We start from the raw sequence: 18,883 nt of genomic DNA on the forward strand, positions 1-18,883 counted from the left end.
ACACAGCCTGTATTCTGCAAGGATGTTAATTTTCATAATTTATGGAGATTAATGCGGGTACCATCCACCCCTTTTATTATAGATACCACCCTCTAACCCAAATCATAATAGACCCAAAATCACGTTTCCTGATAAATTCTTAGCGGCTTTGATTGGTTATTTCTAGTTTAAGAAGTATATCTTATTATTATTATTAATTTCTAATATTATTTAAAGGTAAGATTTTATGTAGATAAATACAATTAAAAAAATAGAACATTAATGTCAGGCATATTTGGCAGCTGGCATGCTAAAAAGTCGACCAAGTAATCTGGCCGCATGCTAGATTAATAAGGAATCGACCTTGTACAACAGGGCTCCTTAGGCCGCCTGTGGTTGCTATTTTCTAAGTACCTTTTTCTATGCTGCCTGCTGCGTCGCCAGCCATTCCTCGTACCTCACCTTCTGCCTTTCCCACTCTTTAACCAGCTTCTTGCGCCTATTCTTGGACACCAAATTCCCTGTTGCATCCATTGTGGGGATGCCGCTATCGTCCCATTCCACGTATTCGTCTGAGGTCCTGAACATTAGCAGGGGGTCAACCGTGGAGCGCTCGCGCAGCTCCTTGTCCATCCCAGCCTTCCTAGCCTCCTGTTCCACCTTGGCCTTCGCCTTCGCAGTTCCAGCTGATTCCTGCTCCGCGCGCGCCTCTACGAGCAACTTATCGACGGGTCGTACCAGAGCGGGCTTGGGGCTGTTCCGGTCCTCGAGATAGATGCCTAGATTCCAGAGGTGCACATCGCGGAGCTGATCGGTTAAGGCGAGCAGGTCTTTCGCTGGCGCTTGCTGGGTCGCGAGGACCATGACATTGGTGCGGAACTGCTGTAGCACCTGATCGTATGGTCTAGAGGCCTCGGCCACTGGTATTGGCGCCGCGATCGTAATTCCATCAGCGAGCTTCGCTATAGCTGTATGATCAACCGAGCCGGAACAGGCCATGGTTCGCACCTTGTCGCGCAATTGAGATGTAGGGTAGATATATGGTTTTGCTGGCATGGGAATATTCAGACCCGACCACCCTATACGGTCTAGGTCGTTAAGATCTCCCTCGGAATCCAGACCAAATATGGTGATGATGCGTGTTACCCACCGCGCGAGCAATATGACCGTCTGATCTGAAAGTGCCTCTGCGGAGTTAGACTGGGTAACAAGATCAGACAGTATTCCCATGACAGCTGAGGTATTGAAGGAATCGCAAAGAGCTGTATCGACATCGGCCTTTGCCTTATCTAGGGCGGTTAATAATTGCTGGTCAGCAACGTTAAGCTGTTGCATTGCTGTAGTCTTAGGACTGGGATGTTCCCAGAGGTTTAAGCTCTTCAGAAAGAAGTCATTGAACTTGCCTTCCCAGCTGACCACGGCTTTCATAAGTTCGTCTGTTACCTCAATACCATCCTGCCAAGGCATAAGGAGAAAGCAAATTCGAAGAGAACGTGCAGTCCATTCCTTTTCGGAGAGAACAGTTCTGATGGTTGTATAGTTCTTGAGGCTCTTGCTCATCTTCAAGCCCCGAATCCTACGATCTGTCAGCACCTTTATACGACAAATTCAGCAATGAAAACCTTTACCTTAGTTGCCCCATGTGAATGAAGTAATTTGTCCACTGTACTTGGTGGCCCGGAGTCGACCAGTAAGCCTCCGATTGTGCGAGTTCGTTATCATGATGAGGGAAACGAAGATCGACACCTCCGGAATGGATATCTATCGTCTTCCCGATCACTTCGGAGGCCATTGCAGAGCATTCAATATGCCATCCCGGCCGCCCGTAACCCCATGGACTCGGCCATGCTGGCTCGCCCGGCTTGCTAGCTTTCCACAACGCAAAATGATTATCGCCCCGCTTCATTGACCTTCCCTTGGACAGTGAGCCTTCACCATCGGCTTGAAGGGCACGGTCGTTCTTGTTCCACGGTTCTAGGCGGGAGTAGTTGTGCCCGGCCTTCTCAAACGAGTCGATATCGAAATATACGGAGCCGTCAGTGGTAGCGTAACCGAAACCATTCGCCACAATCTTCTCAACGAAGCGGACAATCTGAGGGACATAGTCTGTCACACGAGTTAGCTGGTCGGGAGCCAGGACATTAAGCGAATTCATGTCCTCAAAGAAGCGGTGTTCGAATTTCTGGCCCAGCGCCAGGTACACCTTGTGATTATTGGAGTCCATCTCTGCCCCATGCAAGGCATCGAGATATGGGAGCAAAATATCGCCCGTCTTGGCAAAAAAACCAGGCAGCTGTCCTGGGGTTTGCAGAGCCTCAGCAGCTGATCGTGCCGTTCCAATGTGTGCTCTCAGCAGTAAATCGGCGACAGTAACTGCTTGGTCCTCTTTTACTATCGCGGCGTCGGCCAGAGGTGGAGCCTCGATCTTGTCCGCTACCTCAGAAAAGTTTTCTGGGTTCGTATCTGAGGGCAGAGATGGAAGGTTCTTGCTAATGTAGTGCTGAAATGCGGCTTTGGCCACTGCCAATACGGAATTGCTCACCGACTCGTCCTCAGCGGCATGCTCCTGCTTGAAGCGCGCAAGCAGGTACTGCTGGCGACCATGGAGGATGACCTTGTCGTCGATATCGGTCGTGTTCATAACGAATTTGACACGGAAGCCAAAGTAGTCCTTCATTATACGGCGAATAATGTCGGTCGAGACGTAATTCTTCGCGTGGCCCAGATGGGCATCTTCATACACAGTCGGGCCACAGCCGTACCACGTCACCGTCTTTCCTATCGGATCGAGTGGGACAAAGTCATCCTTACTCCTTGTCAGGCTATTGTAGATCTTCAGTCGCGGCAGCTGGACGTCCGGTCGGGATTGAGGGGCGATCCATGGTGGCTGTGTGCGACTGTCTGAAGCCATGCTACGTGCGCTCAACTGTTTGAGACTGAGATTGTTAGTGTCCAAGAGCATCTGTCCGTGAGAGAGAAAAAAAGGAAGAGTCGTACTTTTTGTAGGGAAAAAGAGACAGCTAGACTAAGCAGTGTAATGTTATTAATGTTCCTGGTCCAATTCTACTTCGGCTGAGATGTTTAGCAAATTAGGGCGGAAATGACTCACACGAGCAATGCTATTCCCCGCCCTGACTTAAACGGCTTCCCGTAGGCTGAGTTCCCTTCCCGTGATATGGCAGGTTTTCAAGGCGTAGATAGCCTCGATAGACGACATATCAAGTTGCCTAATTCGTGACGGATGAAGGTAATGTGATGGTGATGTATGATGAGACCATAGTGGATTGATTATTGTGGGTTGCTGATCATGTTGAGCTTGTCGCGATTAATAAACAATCAACAAAACAAATTCTACATGTAGTATATAGTTATTTTAGAAACTAATAGTAAATAGTAATCGTTCAATGTTATCACATAACGTATTAGGATTTTATCCATCTCAGTTCGGGCTTATCTCCTCATGTATCAGGATATACGCCACCCCAATCAGAATAGCTGATACCTAGATCTAATGCCAGCCTAGGGTCAAGCACAAGATCTTCTGGGAGTTAGTTTGCTATGGTACCATCCCAGCAGTGCTCCTGAAAGTATTCCTTAAGAACTCGAGCCTTTGGATACCTATGCGCTCTAAGCTACGGTCGATTTCTGCACAGCTGAGACACGCTGTCTAGGTGTTACTCACAGTTTTATTTCCTTGAGAGGCAAGGTATAAATCAGATACCTGGTTGAGCTGGAACCCAGGCATTTACCACAGAGTTATAAGTAATGTATTACTTTCTTATTGTAATTAAATTGAAACCATTCTGAGAATTTGCGGCTTTGCAAATCGGCTGCCCGTTTAGTTGCTGTCAGCTCCCATGATTTAGTACCTGGTATCTGCGGGTCTATATGGCGCTACGTTAAATGAAGGTGTAACGAGAAATACAAAAAGCTACTCTTTTTAGTCCTAGGACTAGATTCCGAGCTAATATTCGTGTCAAATGTGACAGAATGACTATATACGCCCCCGAGGATACGCCTGGTTAGGCCCAAGAGATAGATACCTTAGTTCAAAAGTAGGGGATCATTTGTGGGGAAAACTGAAACTTCCTTATTATGGCTATATTTAGGACCACATTTTGGATCGGGATTAGTAATTGAACCTATTTTAATAAAAAGTATAAGTTGCTGTAATTAATGGCGCGGTATATGATTTGCGGCTGAAATCATCCAGCCGTAAACACATGGGTAGTATACCATTTTCTTTTTTATTTTATTGTATTGGAATTGCTTTAACATGCAGACATGAAATGTGACCTTGAGAAATACAAGAGAAATAGTAACCAACAGCTGGCAGAAAGTACATGTAAAACCTCAAGTTCTAATATTACGGCACAAGGTCCTCTTATTGATTGGTATTATTATACACAGGCATAATAGAATGGAGGCTATATTTGATGGCAACAACACACAGGTCCGTTGCTTACTGACTTGAAATTGTCCATGCAATATGTAGCCCAAAAAAGCGGAATAGATACTCCGACGGCCTAACCTAAGCCTCAATCAACACCCTTGCGAGTTTCCTTTTCCAGTATTATTTTAAATCTATAATGGCTAACAGCACAGGCTATTACGGTCCCAAGGAGTTAGCTGACCGATTCCAGCTCTATAACAGCACAGCGAGGCTGAGGTGGCCCAGTGAGCTGATTGATATATCTAGAATAGGATTGGTGCGAGTAATAATTCACAAATAGAAGCTTTGCCTAGTCTGCCAGCTGCATCGTCCGGATCAATCCGGACTCATAGCATTGAATCCATTTTTAGAAGGCGGCTATGCGGTGACCGGCTTTCCGGGCCAATGGCCAGCTATCTCCGAGGCTGAGTTGTTGCCGTTCCCAATCTAGTATGTCGTGTGTCGCTGATGTGAGCGTATGAGATGATTAAATACTCCGAAGTTTATTTCATAATCCTATGAGATGTCTACCTCTGACAAATTAAGCAGCGTGCATAAGGCATGCGTACTGAAAGGGTACCGTCTTTATTGGGAGTTTTCTATATAAAGTCCGTGGTCGCCCTTTTCTTTTTCGGAGATTCCTTTCAGATTACACATACACTAGTTTTCATACTCAACGGGCGAACAAAGAAAGTTTTCAAAATAATTTTTCGGAGTTTCAAATCACCACAAAATGCGTCGAGATATTACTAAAGCGGTCATCCTTTGCCTAGCAGCATCTTCAGCAGCTTCACCCCTCGGGCGTCGCTCATTCAATAACAATGTCGTCGACGAATTCGAAAACATCGATGACTTTCCAAACCCTAGCCCGCAGCAACTCCTAGGTACAGAGCAGCGCGCTCATGGTACTCTGAGCAACAGCACACCTCCGGCCTCGGTCAACCCTGACACAATAACCAGTCTCCAGGTCATCGCTGCCCAGGAGCAGTTCGAAGCGGCCTTTTTCCAACAACTTCTAACAAACGTCACTAATGACGCAACTGGGTTTTGTATCGATGATGCTGAATCAAAGGAGTTTACCATTCGAGCCCTCACGGCGATTGTCGCTGTAAGTATTGTTCTTTAACACACCCTTTATTTTATTTTCGGAGCGGTACTAAACGATATACTTTTAGCAAGAGGAACTACATGCTCTAGATGCAATTACCGCTTTAAAGCATTTTGGTGAGGTTCCCATCGAGCCGTGTTTGTATAACTTCCCTGTTTCGACTCTGCAAGAGGCGATTACCCTGGCTCAGACATTCACCTCCGTCGTACTTGGAACTCTGCAAAACATCGTGGTCAATATGGGTAAAAACGGCGATGCTGGACTGACGCAGGATATTTCGTCTGTTATTGGTCAGGAAGGTGAACAACAAGGCTGGTTTAGGATATTCAACGAAAAAATCCCTAGCGAGCTGCCTTTTCTCACAAACTCTGTTCGTGACTTTGCCTTTAACGCGCTCAACCAAGACTTCATCGTGCCGGGTTCCTGTTCCAACGTCGACCAAATCGCGTCCCTGAAAAAACTGCATGTCATGCAACCTCTAAACGTCGTTAAAACCTTTGACCCTAGTGAAGAGGATGATGAGACCGTGCAATTGAGCTTCGAGTTACCAGGTGGATCTGACGCCAAGGACTTTGTAGTCGCATATATCAATCAACAGAATACTCCTTTTACGCTTCCTTATACTGAAGTCAAGTATGAAGGCGGCGATCTTTTGGTGCAGGCTCCGTTCCCGTTCAAAGAACATTTACTTAATGGACTCACAATTCTTGTTATTGTGCCGTCGTCTGCTACCGGGAACCTTGTATCCAATCAGGATGTAGCTAATGTTGCACTTGCAGGACCAGGGCTGGTCATTGTGAATTGAGATTCATGTCTAGTCTTCTCCTAGTTATAACAGTGTGGTATATTGCTATATGAATGCTTTAGTCAATAAACTTAATATAGTTTAGAATATATATGATATTTTATTATAATCTTCTTCTTCTTCTTCTTCTTCTTCTGTAATATATTAAAATAGGAAATCCTGAACTGAAGTCCCAGAAGGGTGGTTTTCCTAAGCTCTGGGCTTTCCAGACTTTTCTATATGTAGCACAAATGGTTTTAGATATAAAGACAGCAATTGTCATGACTTATGGATATCTCTAGCAGGTTCATGCAGCACCATATCTAAACATGCCATAACCCGCATAAAGTTGACTCTAAAGCCAGCCCGGCCTATTCCTACGATGGGTTGGGAAATGGGTCGGTTAAATCAATCTGTATTGGATTACAGGTATAGATAGGTAACCTATATAGGTTTATAAATGACCAATCATCAATGCATAACGGCCCTACTAGTAGGGGCATTTGATTTATTAGCAAATGTCAGCGACACGGTAGACAATCAGGAGTGAGGGCATTTATTGATTGCCTATACTCCCCTTATACACGCCCATTCCTAACAGTAGGCGGGCATGGAAGGGTGTAATCAACCCCAGATATATTAAAAATTATAAAATATAAAGATTGTAATAAATTTATTCCAGTGTGAATAAATGAAATTAAAAATTTTTCTTTCTTTTTTTTTCACCTTAAATTCCTTAAAACTCTTTAACGATTTTAGATTATCTACCAACCTCCTTGGCTTACTGGACCACCACCATGCGGGGCGCGGGGCCGAGGTTAGATCGCCGATCAGTACGTACCAGCATCATTGATGTAACCTATATATCTCAGAACTCCCTAGATATAACAAGTGTTCGTCTACTTCAGGCAGTTTCGTTTCGCAAAACATACATGATACATAATTGAACAATGCCCATTGATTTCTTTCCCCCGCCACCCGACACCTCCCATCCCGGCCCTCCCAGCAACAACATCCCAGTCGCACCACCGCCATGGTCCCTCAAAGCTAAGTCGTGGGTATTCCTCTACCGTGACCCCGGCAATGATGCCGCTTCGCCGTCATCTTCTGATGCAGAGCAACTCAATCCAAATAACTGCGAGGACGTTCTCCAGGGCGTACTTGCGTATGGGTCGTACCATCCTTGTGAAAATGTGCATCCGGACGCGCTGCGAAAAATCAACGGAGACCAGCCACAGGCCATCAAGACTCAGCTTATGCGATCCGTTATCATTGTGCGATACGCGGAGTCCCCTGTCGGCCCATATGACGAACTTATTATTTCGCCGGGGTATTTCACCAATCCTCATACAGGTAAAAGACATTTACGGATTACGAACATCTACGTGTCCACAAATCAAAGTGTTTGGAACGGGCGGAGGAACTGGAGTATGTCTCTATTCACCACAATAATATCTTCCAGGAAGTACTGACGCTTGCAGATATCCCAAAGCATCGTGCCCGTTTTGAATTTGAACCTGTCGGGAAACGCGATGTAGTTATCAAGGTATATCACCCAGAAGACTCTCCAGCGCCTCTGGATTCCGAAAAGCCATTTTTCGCTGCAACATTGCAGGGATCTTGTCTGCCAAAAGTACCGTTGCCAAAGCTAGCACCACTAGGCCTGGAGCAGCCCCCTTTGGCGCGGCCGAGATATCCTCCCGGTGTGGAGGAGGCGGTTATTGCGACTGATGATCCAGCGAATGGGTCCCAAAACCCGTGGCTGTTATGCTACCCTTCTTGGAGTGGCTCATGGGGTTTGTCATACATCTCCAAGTTGGCAGCGTTGTCGGTGGAAGATCATTTGGAGTGGTATGGCGACGGGATTAGTTTCCCGCAGGTGAAGTTCTGGTCGGTGGGTGCTTATTTTGAGGGAATTGTTGGATTCGGAGCGTCCCAGATTGTCAGTAAATAGACTAGAGAATTTAATCCTTTTCATCTGACGCGCTATGCATATTGATGATAATACAAGTGTATGTTGCATCCAGCGAAAGCGAGATTGGAAAATGCTCCTCTTCTTCTAATCAAGTTAAAAATCAATGCGCCGGTTCTGGGACCGAGAGATTCAACAAGAGGAGAATGATGTAAGGATTATAAGTAGAGAGCATTAACGTTCTTCATCCCAAAGTCCAAGACCAACAACCATCAAGGACAATCCACCAACGGCGAGAGGACGATATCTGCTAAATTGTTGCAGGAGAATGCGCTCATGTGTACCGACTTGTACACTACATACAAGTGGCGAAGAGCCTCAATTAGCGGCTATTAGAGCCATAGGTGAGCTGTGGGAAGAAGGCCCCCTTGTGAGGCAGCGCCATCTCCACACTGATGATAAGACCGCCATGCATTCTCAACCATCCACCTTGGCTAACTCGGGGTGGCGGTCCTGGATCTCCTGGCCGGCAAGGCCGGCTGTATCGTACTGGTGACCGTGTGCGGTGATTGACTCACTACGGGATAGCGACATTGTCTTTGGCCGCGTAGTCTCGACCCGCACTACGCCAATCTTCAAGGAATTATCTGGCCAACCATAAAAAATGTACTGGTTCAGCTCCCAGTTACTGCTGTATATTATGGTTGCATAATGAAGTTTATGTCTGTAGTTTTATCTTTATAGGGCCAAAAGAAAGGGAAAAAGTAGTGCTTAGCCTTGCGGATGTATTGCATCCATGAATTATTTCTTTATGTACATATGTAAAGTATCAATTGATGGGAATACGTGTTATTAGCTGTCATGGTTATTATCTCTAATTAGGCCTTAAAGTACGTATATTGGTGGCCATCTTTAAGAGAGGCTGTTATTAAAGGGCCTGCCATATTAAGATAGCCACGCCTATAGTCAATGGATTAGTGAGCGAGCGGCCAGCAGGCGCAGAATTCCCGGTGGGAGTAGGTGAGCCCGTAGTAGCGGTAGTAGTTGAGCTCGGAGTAGTGCCTGCAGTTCCAGTGCCACCAGAGGGTTCCGTAGCAGATGATGAAAGGGAGGACGATGAAGTTGATGGCTTGGGACACGAGTTGTTATACACAAACTGCTCAGGGCCGTCACTACAAGTGGTCGCAGACGCAGCGTTAAATGTGCCGTTCGGATAGATCCAGCAACTGCCCGAGGCATACGGCGAGTGGCTTGGATTCTCCGGATTAAAGACGACATAGCTGCAGGAATCGGCCGTTGCACATTGACTCAAGCAGTTCGATGCACTCAAACTAGCAGTACAGCTGTCAAAACAGTCACCGGGCGTCGGATATCCGCAGACCGAGGCGATAGCAGAGGGAGTCGCAGTGGCGACGCAGGCGCCAGCAGTGGTGGTTGCGCTCCCGCCAGCACACACGGGCTCGCTGTATACGGACAGGCTGGGATTGGCGCAATTCGAACTACCTTTGCTCGCATCGAAGGTTTCACCGGGGTACAACCAGCACGTGCCGGTGCCTGTGTAAGGGTTGCCGGCAGCGAAGATAACAAAGGTGCATGGAGGATGCGCGTTACAGTAGTTCCAGCAGGAGGTCCTGCTGTCGCTGGCGGCGGCGAACTCTGGGCCAGGTTCCGGATAGCTGCAGAGACTGGTGATGAGGGAGGATGTACAGCTTGGTGCCACGGCAGTAGAGATAGGGGTCGTAGCAGATATCGGTACGGATTCGGTAAGGACTGGTAGCGCCTGTGGAACTAATAGGGCGACAGAGACCCAGAAAGGAGTGATCTTCATGGTAGCGACAGTGGGTAAGGAAATACGCGTCCAAAACTGGGGGAAGTGTTACTATTTTAATAGGGGCGGTCACTCACTAGCACGAAGGTAGAACATGTTTAGCGTGTCAGACTTTTTACCACTACGCCAAAAAGGGACCCCTTATTGGGGATTCGGGAAATGGTAGTCTTCCGGTATTCTGACATAGCGTTAATATTACGAATACCGAGTTGTGTCCAATTTCTCTTATCGTCCGCCGTACATTGAAGTATTAGGAGCGGAGAAAGGTATATATTACCATACCGGTTTTTAGGGCTGCAACGTTGACTGGCACATGTGGTAACAGTCATACAACCAACAATTCGTACCAATACCGTACACCTGTAATACGCTGCCGATTTATTAACATTCAACATGTTTTGCTGCGTAATAGAAAACCACACCGTACCCAATTTCGGTACATTGCCATTTTTTGCAATCGTTACCGAATTTCTACAACGTATTAAAATGTTGACAAATTTTCTCCTCTAGTTAAAAAATTATTCAGCGGCTCAGAGGATAAATAGATACACAAGTTTCTAAAAGAGAACGAAATTAGTATTAACTAGCTGCAAGAGATGGCAACATTCCATCATGAACATTATAACCAGATTATTCTAAAAAAGGCTTGATAGAAACTGTCCACAAAGAATTCTAGGAAGTAGACTATCCACAGGAATGGGCAACTGACACGATTCACTTCAGTATAACCACCGAGGATAAACAGTTCCTTGTGGAGGTGTCTAGAACAGCCGGTGATCTGGGAGACAGCATGGAGATATTCCATCGAACAATGGACATGCGGTGGGATTATAAACATAAATGGTTCGAATAGTTTTACTCGCATAATTTATATGAATATAAAACACCTCGAATAACCCAGCAGACTGTACCTAGGAATATGAGGCAGAGTATAGACTAAATGGCAGATTTGTCCGGCTGTGAGGGTTTAATCTACTTCAATAACGACCTTCCCAAATTGCTTGCCAATTTTCATATCTTCAAACAACCCATCAATTGCCTTGAGATCATCCAGCCCTCTTATAGGCCGGCTGACGATAGGCATGATCTTGTTTTCCTTAACAAACGGCACCAACGTCTTGAACTCGGCCCTCGATCCGGTCGTGCAACCCTTCAGGTCGATATGCTACAGCACCGTCTGCATGGACCAGTCCATCTTAGGGGCCGCCGTCATGCCATAACTACAGATAACATCACCGTGCTTTAAAAGGCGTGTTGCTCTCGCGAGCGACAATATCGCCACCGGCTCCGTCGATAGCTGCATCCAGGTACGGACGATCAGCTGGGAGCATCTTCTGAAACTGCTTTTCTCCTGCCTCCGCTTTGTGTTTTACACCACCTTTGGCGCCCAACCGGACTGCCTTGTCGATTTTGGCCTCATCACCCGAGGTGATGTATATGTTCCCACCTATCGCGACGCCGATCAGGAGAACTTGCACTGCAGCACCCCCGCCGATGCCTGTCACGAGAATATTCCTCACTGGTTTGGCGTTGCCGCTTTTGGTGACGAGGGCGCGCCATCCTGTCAATCCACAGAGCGCGAGGGTGGCCCCTTCTGCGGGCGAGAGATGGCTGGGACACAGTTCGACTTCGGACTTGCGAACGGCGATGTAGTCCTGGGCGGTGCCGTGTGGGTATCGATTGGAAGCGCCGATGATTGCGTACTTGTCCATATCTTCGGGGCCATCCGGGTCGGCATCCCAGCGTAAGATGGGAGTTAGGATGAGGAGCTTGTTCACCAGAGCAGAGGCCGTGATGCTACAATCAGGACCGGCCTCGACTACAGTGCTGCAGCCGTCGCAGAGAAGCGGACCAGTGAATGAGATGCGGGATAGAGGTGTTGTCAGACAAAGGAATCACGATGATTCAAGGCGGCGGCGTGAATCTTGACAAGAAGCTCGCCGGGCCCTGGTACTGGCTTGGGCACGACATGGAGTTTCGATGCCCGTGCAGACACCGTCAACACTCACCCTAATCGCGACATTCGACACTGGAAACATCTTGGGGGCCTTCCGGTTCCTGCAGCAGAAGAAACATCTGGAAAAGTCGCGATCCGCATGCCCGAGCACGTTAATGGTCTCCCGGGTGTATCAGCCACAGGACAGAAACCTCTTTTCCGATCCGACGTCTCTTATCTACTCATCAGCGGTCTGGGCGGCTTGGGCCAGGCCATCGCGACATGGATGATTGAGCGAGGGGCCAGGAGTGTGATACTTTTCTCCAGGTCAGCCTCCAATAGGGATGTCCCTGGAACATTCGTCGACGAGTTAGAAGCATCGGATGCTTGGTCCAGGCATTTTCGGGGGATGTTGGAAAACTCGAAGATGTAAAACGAGCAGTTGCTGGTGCAAACAAACCCATTGCCAGTGTGTTACAGATGTCTTTGATATTGAAGATAGGCGTTCAGCCACTCAAACTATTTGTAGACTGTCAGGGCTGCCTGACTGACATGTGTAGGACGATCGTTTGCCGATATGGAAGTGGATGAGTGGGATGCTGTTATGCCACTCAAAGTGCGGGGAACCTGCAATTTACACAAGGCACTTGGAGATGATCTCGACTTCTTCGTCATGTTTAGTTCCCTTTGTGGACTCGTAGGCTAGTGGGGTTGAGCTAACTATGCCGCAGCTAATGCGTTCCTGGATACTTTCGCACAATACCGACCGCATCTGGGGTTGGCAGCTGGAAGACCTTGGATCCCTCACCGGTAATCTGTCGGCTCTTGAGCCTCTTCGTGCTAGTGTATACTAGATACTAATGGTGCGAGATCTGCTTGAGTCTCCAGAGCTCATGTTGTCTAGGTCGTCAAAGCATTATTCGCAACAACACAACCCCCCCAACAACGGCTACAACGTATACCAACTTTCATCAAGTGGGCTTGGGCTTCAAGGCAACCCTACCTCTGTCTAAACCTAGGAACCGGGTCGTCTGGAGATGCGATCGGCGAATGGTAGTGTATCGAAACGATGACGACTACGTGTGGGCCACAGTGACGCCTGCTTCAAAAAATGGCCTATTGCAATTTGTAGCACCCATCGCAGATAACTCCGCGATGCTCGACAGCCAAGAGGATATTCCGCAAAGGCCATCGTCACAGGTCCACATCTTCATTGCAGCACGCCGCTCGATGCCTCACCACCCCGCTCACTAACCTCACCCTCTCCCTCTCCGCAGCTGCCTGAGCCCCCTCGCCAACCTACTTTTCTGACGGCAATCACCCGTGTTGATTCCAGATGATTGGCCTTGTGCCGTCTTGTTGTGCCACTATGTCACCAGTGGTTGAAGCCGACATCACGATCACGGACCCGCAAATCTTGCTTCCCGCAACAACCCTAATTTGACCCGCAGCAACCGATCCGAGATTCTAGCCAAACTCAATATAGTATTGGGCATAAGTGTGTTTCCAAATGTAACTACGAATCGGAAGCAAAATCAGTGTGGGATTCACCGATTTTAGGCCATCCTACCCCATCCGAGCACATCCAACTATGGGACTAGCTAGGGCAAAATGAGCATATAAGCCCAGCGCGATGCCCCGTATCTTCTCATATTTTACGATAGCTATAACTACGGGTTAGATTGCGGTGTATTTTGCCCACACGAATAACCACAATCTTCGACTTTTTCCGTCTTTATTACACAAACATGGGGGGCACAGCAATGTCCACCGGAGAAAAGGAGGAACTTGAACACGAAGAACACTGCAAGGCCAGAGAGCAAGATGTTGCAGTTGCTTTTATGGGAGGTGGCTCGCACTATGTTGCCGTTACACCTGCTCTAGAGAGGGAATATCTCCGTCGCACCGATGTTCTCTTGATGCCCGTCTTGTTCATTTCTTTCGGTCTTCAATATATGGACAAAACGTGCCTTACAGGTGCCGCTTTGTTTGGTATTATCCAGGATCTCGATCTTTATCAAATCGTACCCGCTAGCGATGGTAAGGGTGAAACAACCAGTTTACAAAAATATGCTTTTGTGTCGATGATTTTTTTCTGGGGCTATTTGGTAGGGGGTAAGAAGTTTGCTTCCCAACTCTTAATTGGTCTTGCTCATTAAATAGTAATTAGTACTACCGGGGGTTGTTCTATCTCAAAAACTCCCTTTAGGGAAATTTGTGGGAGTCTCCATTATGCTATGGGGAGGGGTAACAATTTGTACAATGGCAGTGAAGTCATACGAAGGGTTCTTAGTCCAAAGGTGAGTAACTCATTTAGCTCTAAATAAATCCACCTATTATCGCTCACATGGTCTGAATGATTAGATTCTTTCTTGGGTTTACAGAAGCATTGATTTCGCCCGCTTTTTCGCTTATCACCGCCATGTGGTATAAGCGAGAAGAACACCCTCTTCGGTTCGCCATCTGGTATTCATCGACTGGTCTTGGCGCGTTAGTGGGAACGCTCCTCACCTACGGAGTCGGACATATCGGCGGTAGTCTCGCGCATTGGCAGTATCAATACATGATACTTGGTACGGCGACATTTGTCTGGGGAGTCATTGTCCTGCTCATTCTCCCTGACAACCCCATCTCCGGCAAGTTTTTATCTCAGGACCTCAAGGTAGTCGCAGTTGAACGGATGCGGACTGAGCAGATTGGTATTGAAAACAAGACGCTCAAGTTATACCAAGTCAAGGAAGCATTCACAGACCCCAAAACCTGGATCATGGTTCTCATTGTGTTCTCTGTCAATCTCACAAACGGAGCGGTGGCGGGATTCAGCTCGGTCATCACGCAGAGTTTTGGCTATTCCACATTTCAGGCACTCTTGCGATTGGGAGCTGGAGGGGCAGTTATTTTCGTCACCCTCCTCGTTGCTGGGTAAGTGTCCTTGCTACCTTAAGTCTAATGAAAGTGGGCCGTCCATTTACAAATACCTAGCCTCATGACAACATATATAAAAAATATTCGATGTTACCTCGCGATTGTCGGCTGTCTCCCAGTCATCACGGGCTCGTTGATGATCTGGAAATCCAGTTGGACCAATATAGCGGTTCCACTATGGGGAATGTATTTTCTCTGCTGGTACCCAGTCTCCTATGTTATGCTCCTTGCTCTGATCAGCGCCAACACCGCCGGCCATACAAAAAAAGCCGTCACAGCAGGTTTTACCTGGGCGGCTTATTGCACCTCGAATGGAATTGCTCCTCTAGCTATCCTAACTGAACAAACGAGCCAGCATTACCCTACTGCGTTTATTGTGTTTATTAGTATGACCTCATTTGCGGCTCTCTTGATTGTTGTTCTGCGATTTTATCTCAATTGGTTAAACAATATGCGAGATAGCAAGTATGGTCTAGTTGATGAGGCCGTAGCTGGTGCGATGTCATTTCAGGACTTGACTGATAAGGAGAATAAACAGTTTAGATATACATTTTGAATGTCTACGACATGAAGTATGACTTGGTAATAGTTTATGTTAGCTTTCCTAACTTCAATGCAAATGTCAGCATTATTCTTGAGAAGCAGGCGAAGTTGAGGTCACATATGGAGACCATAACTCGATATTCATTTGGTTATAGGTTCTGCTTCGTGTCACTTCTTGTTTCTATTAATAGGCGGTGTTGAAGTGTGCTTCCAGCTGAAACGTCACGGCTCATGCTAATAAATTCAAACAATCTTTTGTCGTACCCAAAGGTCTATATACTCGTTGACCAACATGTCATCATGGTTAAGGGCCGTTTGCAGCCGTTCAATTTCGTCCAAGGAGTACTTTTGCTTTAGATTCTCGGTAAATTTCGTTTGAATGTTAATATCCTCAGGCTTATTATCGGACGCGGGTACCATTGCGGCTCGTAAAGGTCTTTGGGGGCTGTTTCTGCATTGCTTGGAGCTCCGCGCGCACACCGAGCAGCATGCCCTTTGCATTAATGGTCATAATGAGGTCGTAGTTCTCAATATCGGTACTTGCAAACCTGATTAATCCAGGCTGGTTAGCATGTCATAGTGTTGTATAGTAGCAAGACACTCACTCCAGCAGCATTCACGCAGTAGTCGATCTTCCCGAATTCCTTTACCGCGAACTCAACCATGTCCTCCACGCTCTTCTCGTCGACGACATTTATTTTGAAGGTTGTTGCCTGGTATTCTTTATGAGTGGCATACGTCTTGCTCTCTTCAGCCAATGCCTTGGCTGTTTCCCCCTTCCTGTCGGCGAGCACGACAGCCTTGACCCCTGCTTTGGCCAACGAGAAGGCACATTGCTGGCCGATGCCACGTCCGGACTGGAATGATGCTGTCAGCTAAGGGGCTATTCAGCGCGGAACGAGAACCTACGCCGACCACGAGCGCAATACCGTCGAGTTGGGTTCCAAAGATCATGATGGACGCCGAGCCAATCGACTTACACGGTGCTAATATCCCAGGTCAAGCTTACGAATCCGAGATACATCGGCCGCTCCGCCTCCGTTGTCAGAGAGGATACCATATTCATCGTTCCCAGGTAGATGCCCATTCCTCCAATGCCACAGATCGCTCAGCCGACGCTGAGAGCATTGAGGGTCGGCGCCGCTCCACAGACTGCGGAGCCCGCTTCAAAGATGACGACGCTGGACAGGAACAGCACCTTGTTGTCCAAATGGCCGTACAGTTGACCCCTAAACCCGGTGAGCAGGAAAAGAAGCGACCGTAAGAAGATGGTGCCAACCAAAGCAAATTGGTGCTAATTGCACCGAGAGCAAAGGCAACTGTGATCCATGGAAGCTTATCGATCCCTCCCAAGGAGGAAATAATGCTCGGCTGAACATCGGCGACAATCGTGTTGTCGAGTGCGAACAAGAACAAGGCCGCCAGCAGAGCGAAAACAACGAAGAACCAGGAGAGAGCCTTCAACTGGCGACCTGGAGCCTGGTCCGTCTCCTGGGAGTTTTGTAGTTCATATGGTGATGTCGACTCGGAAGGTGCCATTGCGAATGTCATAGAGCAACAAAACGCTTCATTCGGCGGAGACCAACGTCCCCGGTTGGGTCAGGACTTATGATAGAAGTTTTGGAACTAAGGCAGCAATTAGCTGCCGTCACACAATGGAAAAGTTCGGCATATAAGATCGACATGGTCCTCTGTTGCGTCATGCCTTGGACGTTTGGTCCTGGCCAATACAATAGCCCCCTTGCATGATGACGGATGATGCAAATGCATCGGGTTACTATATAGTGGCGTATTCTAAGGGGCGGTATTTCCAGTTAGAGTTACACAGATTCACATCTTGTCTAACCGTACATGCATTCCTGTTAGGGTTGGTTGATGGGTGGGTACTGTCTGGTGCATTCCCGGCGTATAGTGCCCGGCGTATAGTGCCCGGCGTATGGTACAATTATGAGCCTGGAAACTACAAAGTACATTTGCACTATTGTCTATTAGGAAACTTTTTCATTCGCTTTTTGAAAAGGAAGGATACTCGTACTCGACTTTCCGTTGGAAATGAAGGTAGTCACTCCAACTCCACTTTGTTTGCTCCGTGGTGTCTTTTGTTCTGAATTTGAACTTTTCCACTTACTCTTTTTCTTGCACATCTAGTGCTGAAGATGACTTCACTACGCGCCCCGCCGGCCGTGGATCTCAGCGAGAATAGAGGTCCCCCGATGCGTACACTACTTATCGCCATGATAGTTCTTCCCACTGTTGCCGTGTTGCTTCGATTCTGGTCTCGAACGCTTTTGCCGGCGACTGGCAGGCTTCAGTCAGTTGGGAAGTTTTGGTGGGATGACTGGAGTGCTCTCGTGGCTGCAGTTAGTTTCTCCCGAGCGATTGAAAGATCCATCCGATGCCCTAATCGACTGCAGATTTTCAACATTGCCCTATGTGGTATGGGTTTGAAAATGGTAGACCTTGGAATGGGAAAGCATAGTGAGGCCGTTCCCCCAGGCAACGTCAATCCGTTTCTCAAATTGCTCTGGGTCCAGTACTACATCTTCGACACAGGCACCTCTGTTGCGAAAGCCTCTGCCCTCTTCTTCTATGTACGAGTCTTCACCCAGAGCGCTCCCCGCTTCCGATATGCCCTGCTTGTAGTCCATGCGATGAACGCCATCTGGCTACTTGCCATTCTACTCGCGGTCGTCTTTGAGTGTAACCCGATCCGGAAAGCATGGACCCCTGAGTTACCAGGCACATGCATCAGCACCGACAAGCTATGGTTGGGAAGCGGAAGTACTAGTCTCATCATTGATGTGATTATCCTAGTAATCCCGATGCCAACGCTGTGGCAACTACAATTGAAAACTTCGCGCCGGATCCTCATTATTGGGGTCTTCGTCTGTGCATATATGTAACTAGCATGGCCTGTCCCTTGTGGGTGCAAGCTAATGCGCTTTGTGTCCCTCTTTCTATAGGGTGGTCGTAGTATCCATCGGCCGTCTAGTTACTATCGTACAAGCGGGCAATGGTCTCGAGGATGACCCTATTTGTAAGTCTTCCCTCCTTTTAACAGAGAAAAAAAGGCCATCTGATGCAAGATAGATAATATTGTGACGCCTATCTTCTGGCTGGGTTCGGAAATTGCCGTCTCCGTTACTTGTGTTAGCCTGCCTAGCATCTTCTTCCTCTTCCGGCGCCTCTATCACCAGGGCTTCCGCTCCTTGATGAGTAATTACGAATACGGGTCCAAGTCCCGCCTGTTGGATCGGTACGTGCCCCGGCCCTCTAACCACCGGGGGGCCAATCCTTACGACGATACGATAGAGCTGGGGATACGGTCATCGGAGTCACTCCGGAATGTTTCTTTTAGAGGAGATACCGTTTCAAAATCGCATATTATAGCGTCAACCACGCCCCCACCACCATGGGTCATGGGGGATCCAATGAA

The 18,883-nt window shown here is 47.7% G+C and overlaps 9 protein-coding genes across 9 annotated transcripts; 4 read left to right on the forward strand and 5 right to left on the reverse strand.

Moving 5' to 3' along the window:
• Positions 1-399: 399 nt before the first annotated feature.
• Positions 400-2,890, reverse strand: TRUGW13939_02440 (uncharacterized protein; the record flags this gene model as incomplete). Its single annotated transcript, XM_035485634.1, has 2 exons — positions 400-1,555; positions 1,608-2,890. The coding sequence occupies 2 exons, from the start codon at positions 2,888-2,890 to the stop codon at positions 400-402; spliced, it is 2,439 nt and encodes an 812-aa protein (XP_035341527.1).
• A 2,254-nt stretch (positions 2,891-5,144) lies between these two features.
• On the forward strand, positions 5,145-6,324 carry TRUGW13939_02441 (uncharacterized protein; the record flags this gene model as incomplete). Its single annotated transcript, XM_035485635.1, has 2 exons — positions 5,145-5,519; positions 5,587-6,324. The coding sequence occupies 2 exons, from the start codon at positions 5,145-5,147 to the stop codon at positions 6,322-6,324; spliced, it is 1,113 nt and encodes a 370-aa protein (XP_035341528.1).
• Positions 6,325-7,253: 929 nt separating this feature from the next.
• TRUGW13939_02442 (uncharacterized protein) lies at positions 7,254-8,257 on the forward strand (the record flags this gene model as incomplete). Its single annotated transcript, XM_035485636.1, has 2 exons — positions 7,254-7,731; positions 7,785-8,257. The coding sequence occupies 2 exons, from the start codon at positions 7,254-7,256 to the stop codon at positions 8,255-8,257; spliced, it is 951 nt and encodes a 316-aa protein (XP_035341529.1).
• Positions 8,258-9,143: 886 nt separating this feature from the next.
• Positions 9,144-10,043, reverse strand: TRUGW13939_02443 (uncharacterized protein; the record flags this gene model as incomplete). Its single annotated transcript, XM_035485637.1, has 1 exon — positions 9,144-10,043. One exon carries the CDS (start codon positions 10,041-10,043, stop codon positions 9,144-9,146), a length of 900 nt encoding a protein of 299 aa, XP_035341530.1.
• A 1,232-nt stretch (positions 10,044-11,275) lies between these two features.
• Positions 11,276-12,082, reverse strand: TRUGW13939_02444 (uncharacterized protein; the record flags this gene model as incomplete). Its single annotated transcript, XM_035485638.1, has 2 exons — positions 11,276-11,870; positions 11,943-12,082. 2 exons carry the CDS (start codon positions 12,080-12,082, stop codon positions 11,276-11,278), a joined length of 735 nt encoding a protein of 244 aa, XP_035341531.1.
• A 1,660-nt stretch (positions 12,083-13,742) lies between these two features.
• On the forward strand, positions 13,743-15,460 carry TRUGW13939_02445 (uncharacterized protein; the record flags this gene model as incomplete). Its single annotated transcript, XM_035485639.1, has 4 exons — positions 13,743-14,094; positions 14,150-14,279; positions 14,344-14,901; positions 14,962-15,460. The coding sequence occupies 4 exons, from the start codon at positions 13,743-13,745 to the stop codon at positions 15,458-15,460; spliced, it is 1,539 nt and encodes a 512-aa protein (XP_035341532.1).
• Positions 15,461-15,847: 387 nt separating this feature from the next.
• Positions 15,848-16,401, reverse strand: TRUGW13939_02446 (uncharacterized protein; the record flags this gene model as incomplete). Its single annotated transcript, XM_035485640.1, has 3 exons — positions 15,848-16,009; positions 16,053-16,304; positions 16,357-16,401. 3 exons carry the CDS (start codon positions 16,399-16,401, stop codon positions 15,848-15,850), a joined length of 459 nt encoding a protein of 152 aa, XP_035341533.1.
• Positions 16,402-16,509: 108 nt separating this feature from the next.
• On the reverse strand, positions 16,510-16,986 carry TRUGW13939_02447 (uncharacterized protein; the record flags this gene model as incomplete). The annotated part of the gene is made up of 1 exon (XM_035485641.1): positions 16,510-16,986. One exon carries the CDS (start codon positions 16,984-16,986, stop codon positions 16,510-16,512), a length of 477 nt encoding a protein of 158 aa, XP_035341534.1.
• A 617-nt stretch (positions 16,987-17,603) lies between these two features.
• TRUGW13939_02448 (uncharacterized protein) lies at positions 17,604-18,350 on the forward strand (the record flags this gene model as incomplete). The annotated part of the gene is made up of 1 exon (XM_035485642.1): positions 17,604-18,350. The coding sequence occupies one exon, from the start codon at positions 17,604-17,606 to the stop codon at positions 18,348-18,350; it is 747 nt and encodes a 248-aa protein (XP_035341535.1).
• Positions 18,351-18,883: the final 533 nt, after the last annotated feature.

The sequence above is a fragment of the Talaromyces rugulosus genome, chromosome I (assembly GCF_013368755.1).
Source record: "Talaromyces rugulosus chromosome I, complete sequence".
In the NCBI taxonomy this organism is placed as follows: Eukaryota; Fungi; Ascomycota; class Eurotiomycetes; order Eurotiales; family Trichocomaceae; genus Talaromyces; species Talaromyces rugulosus.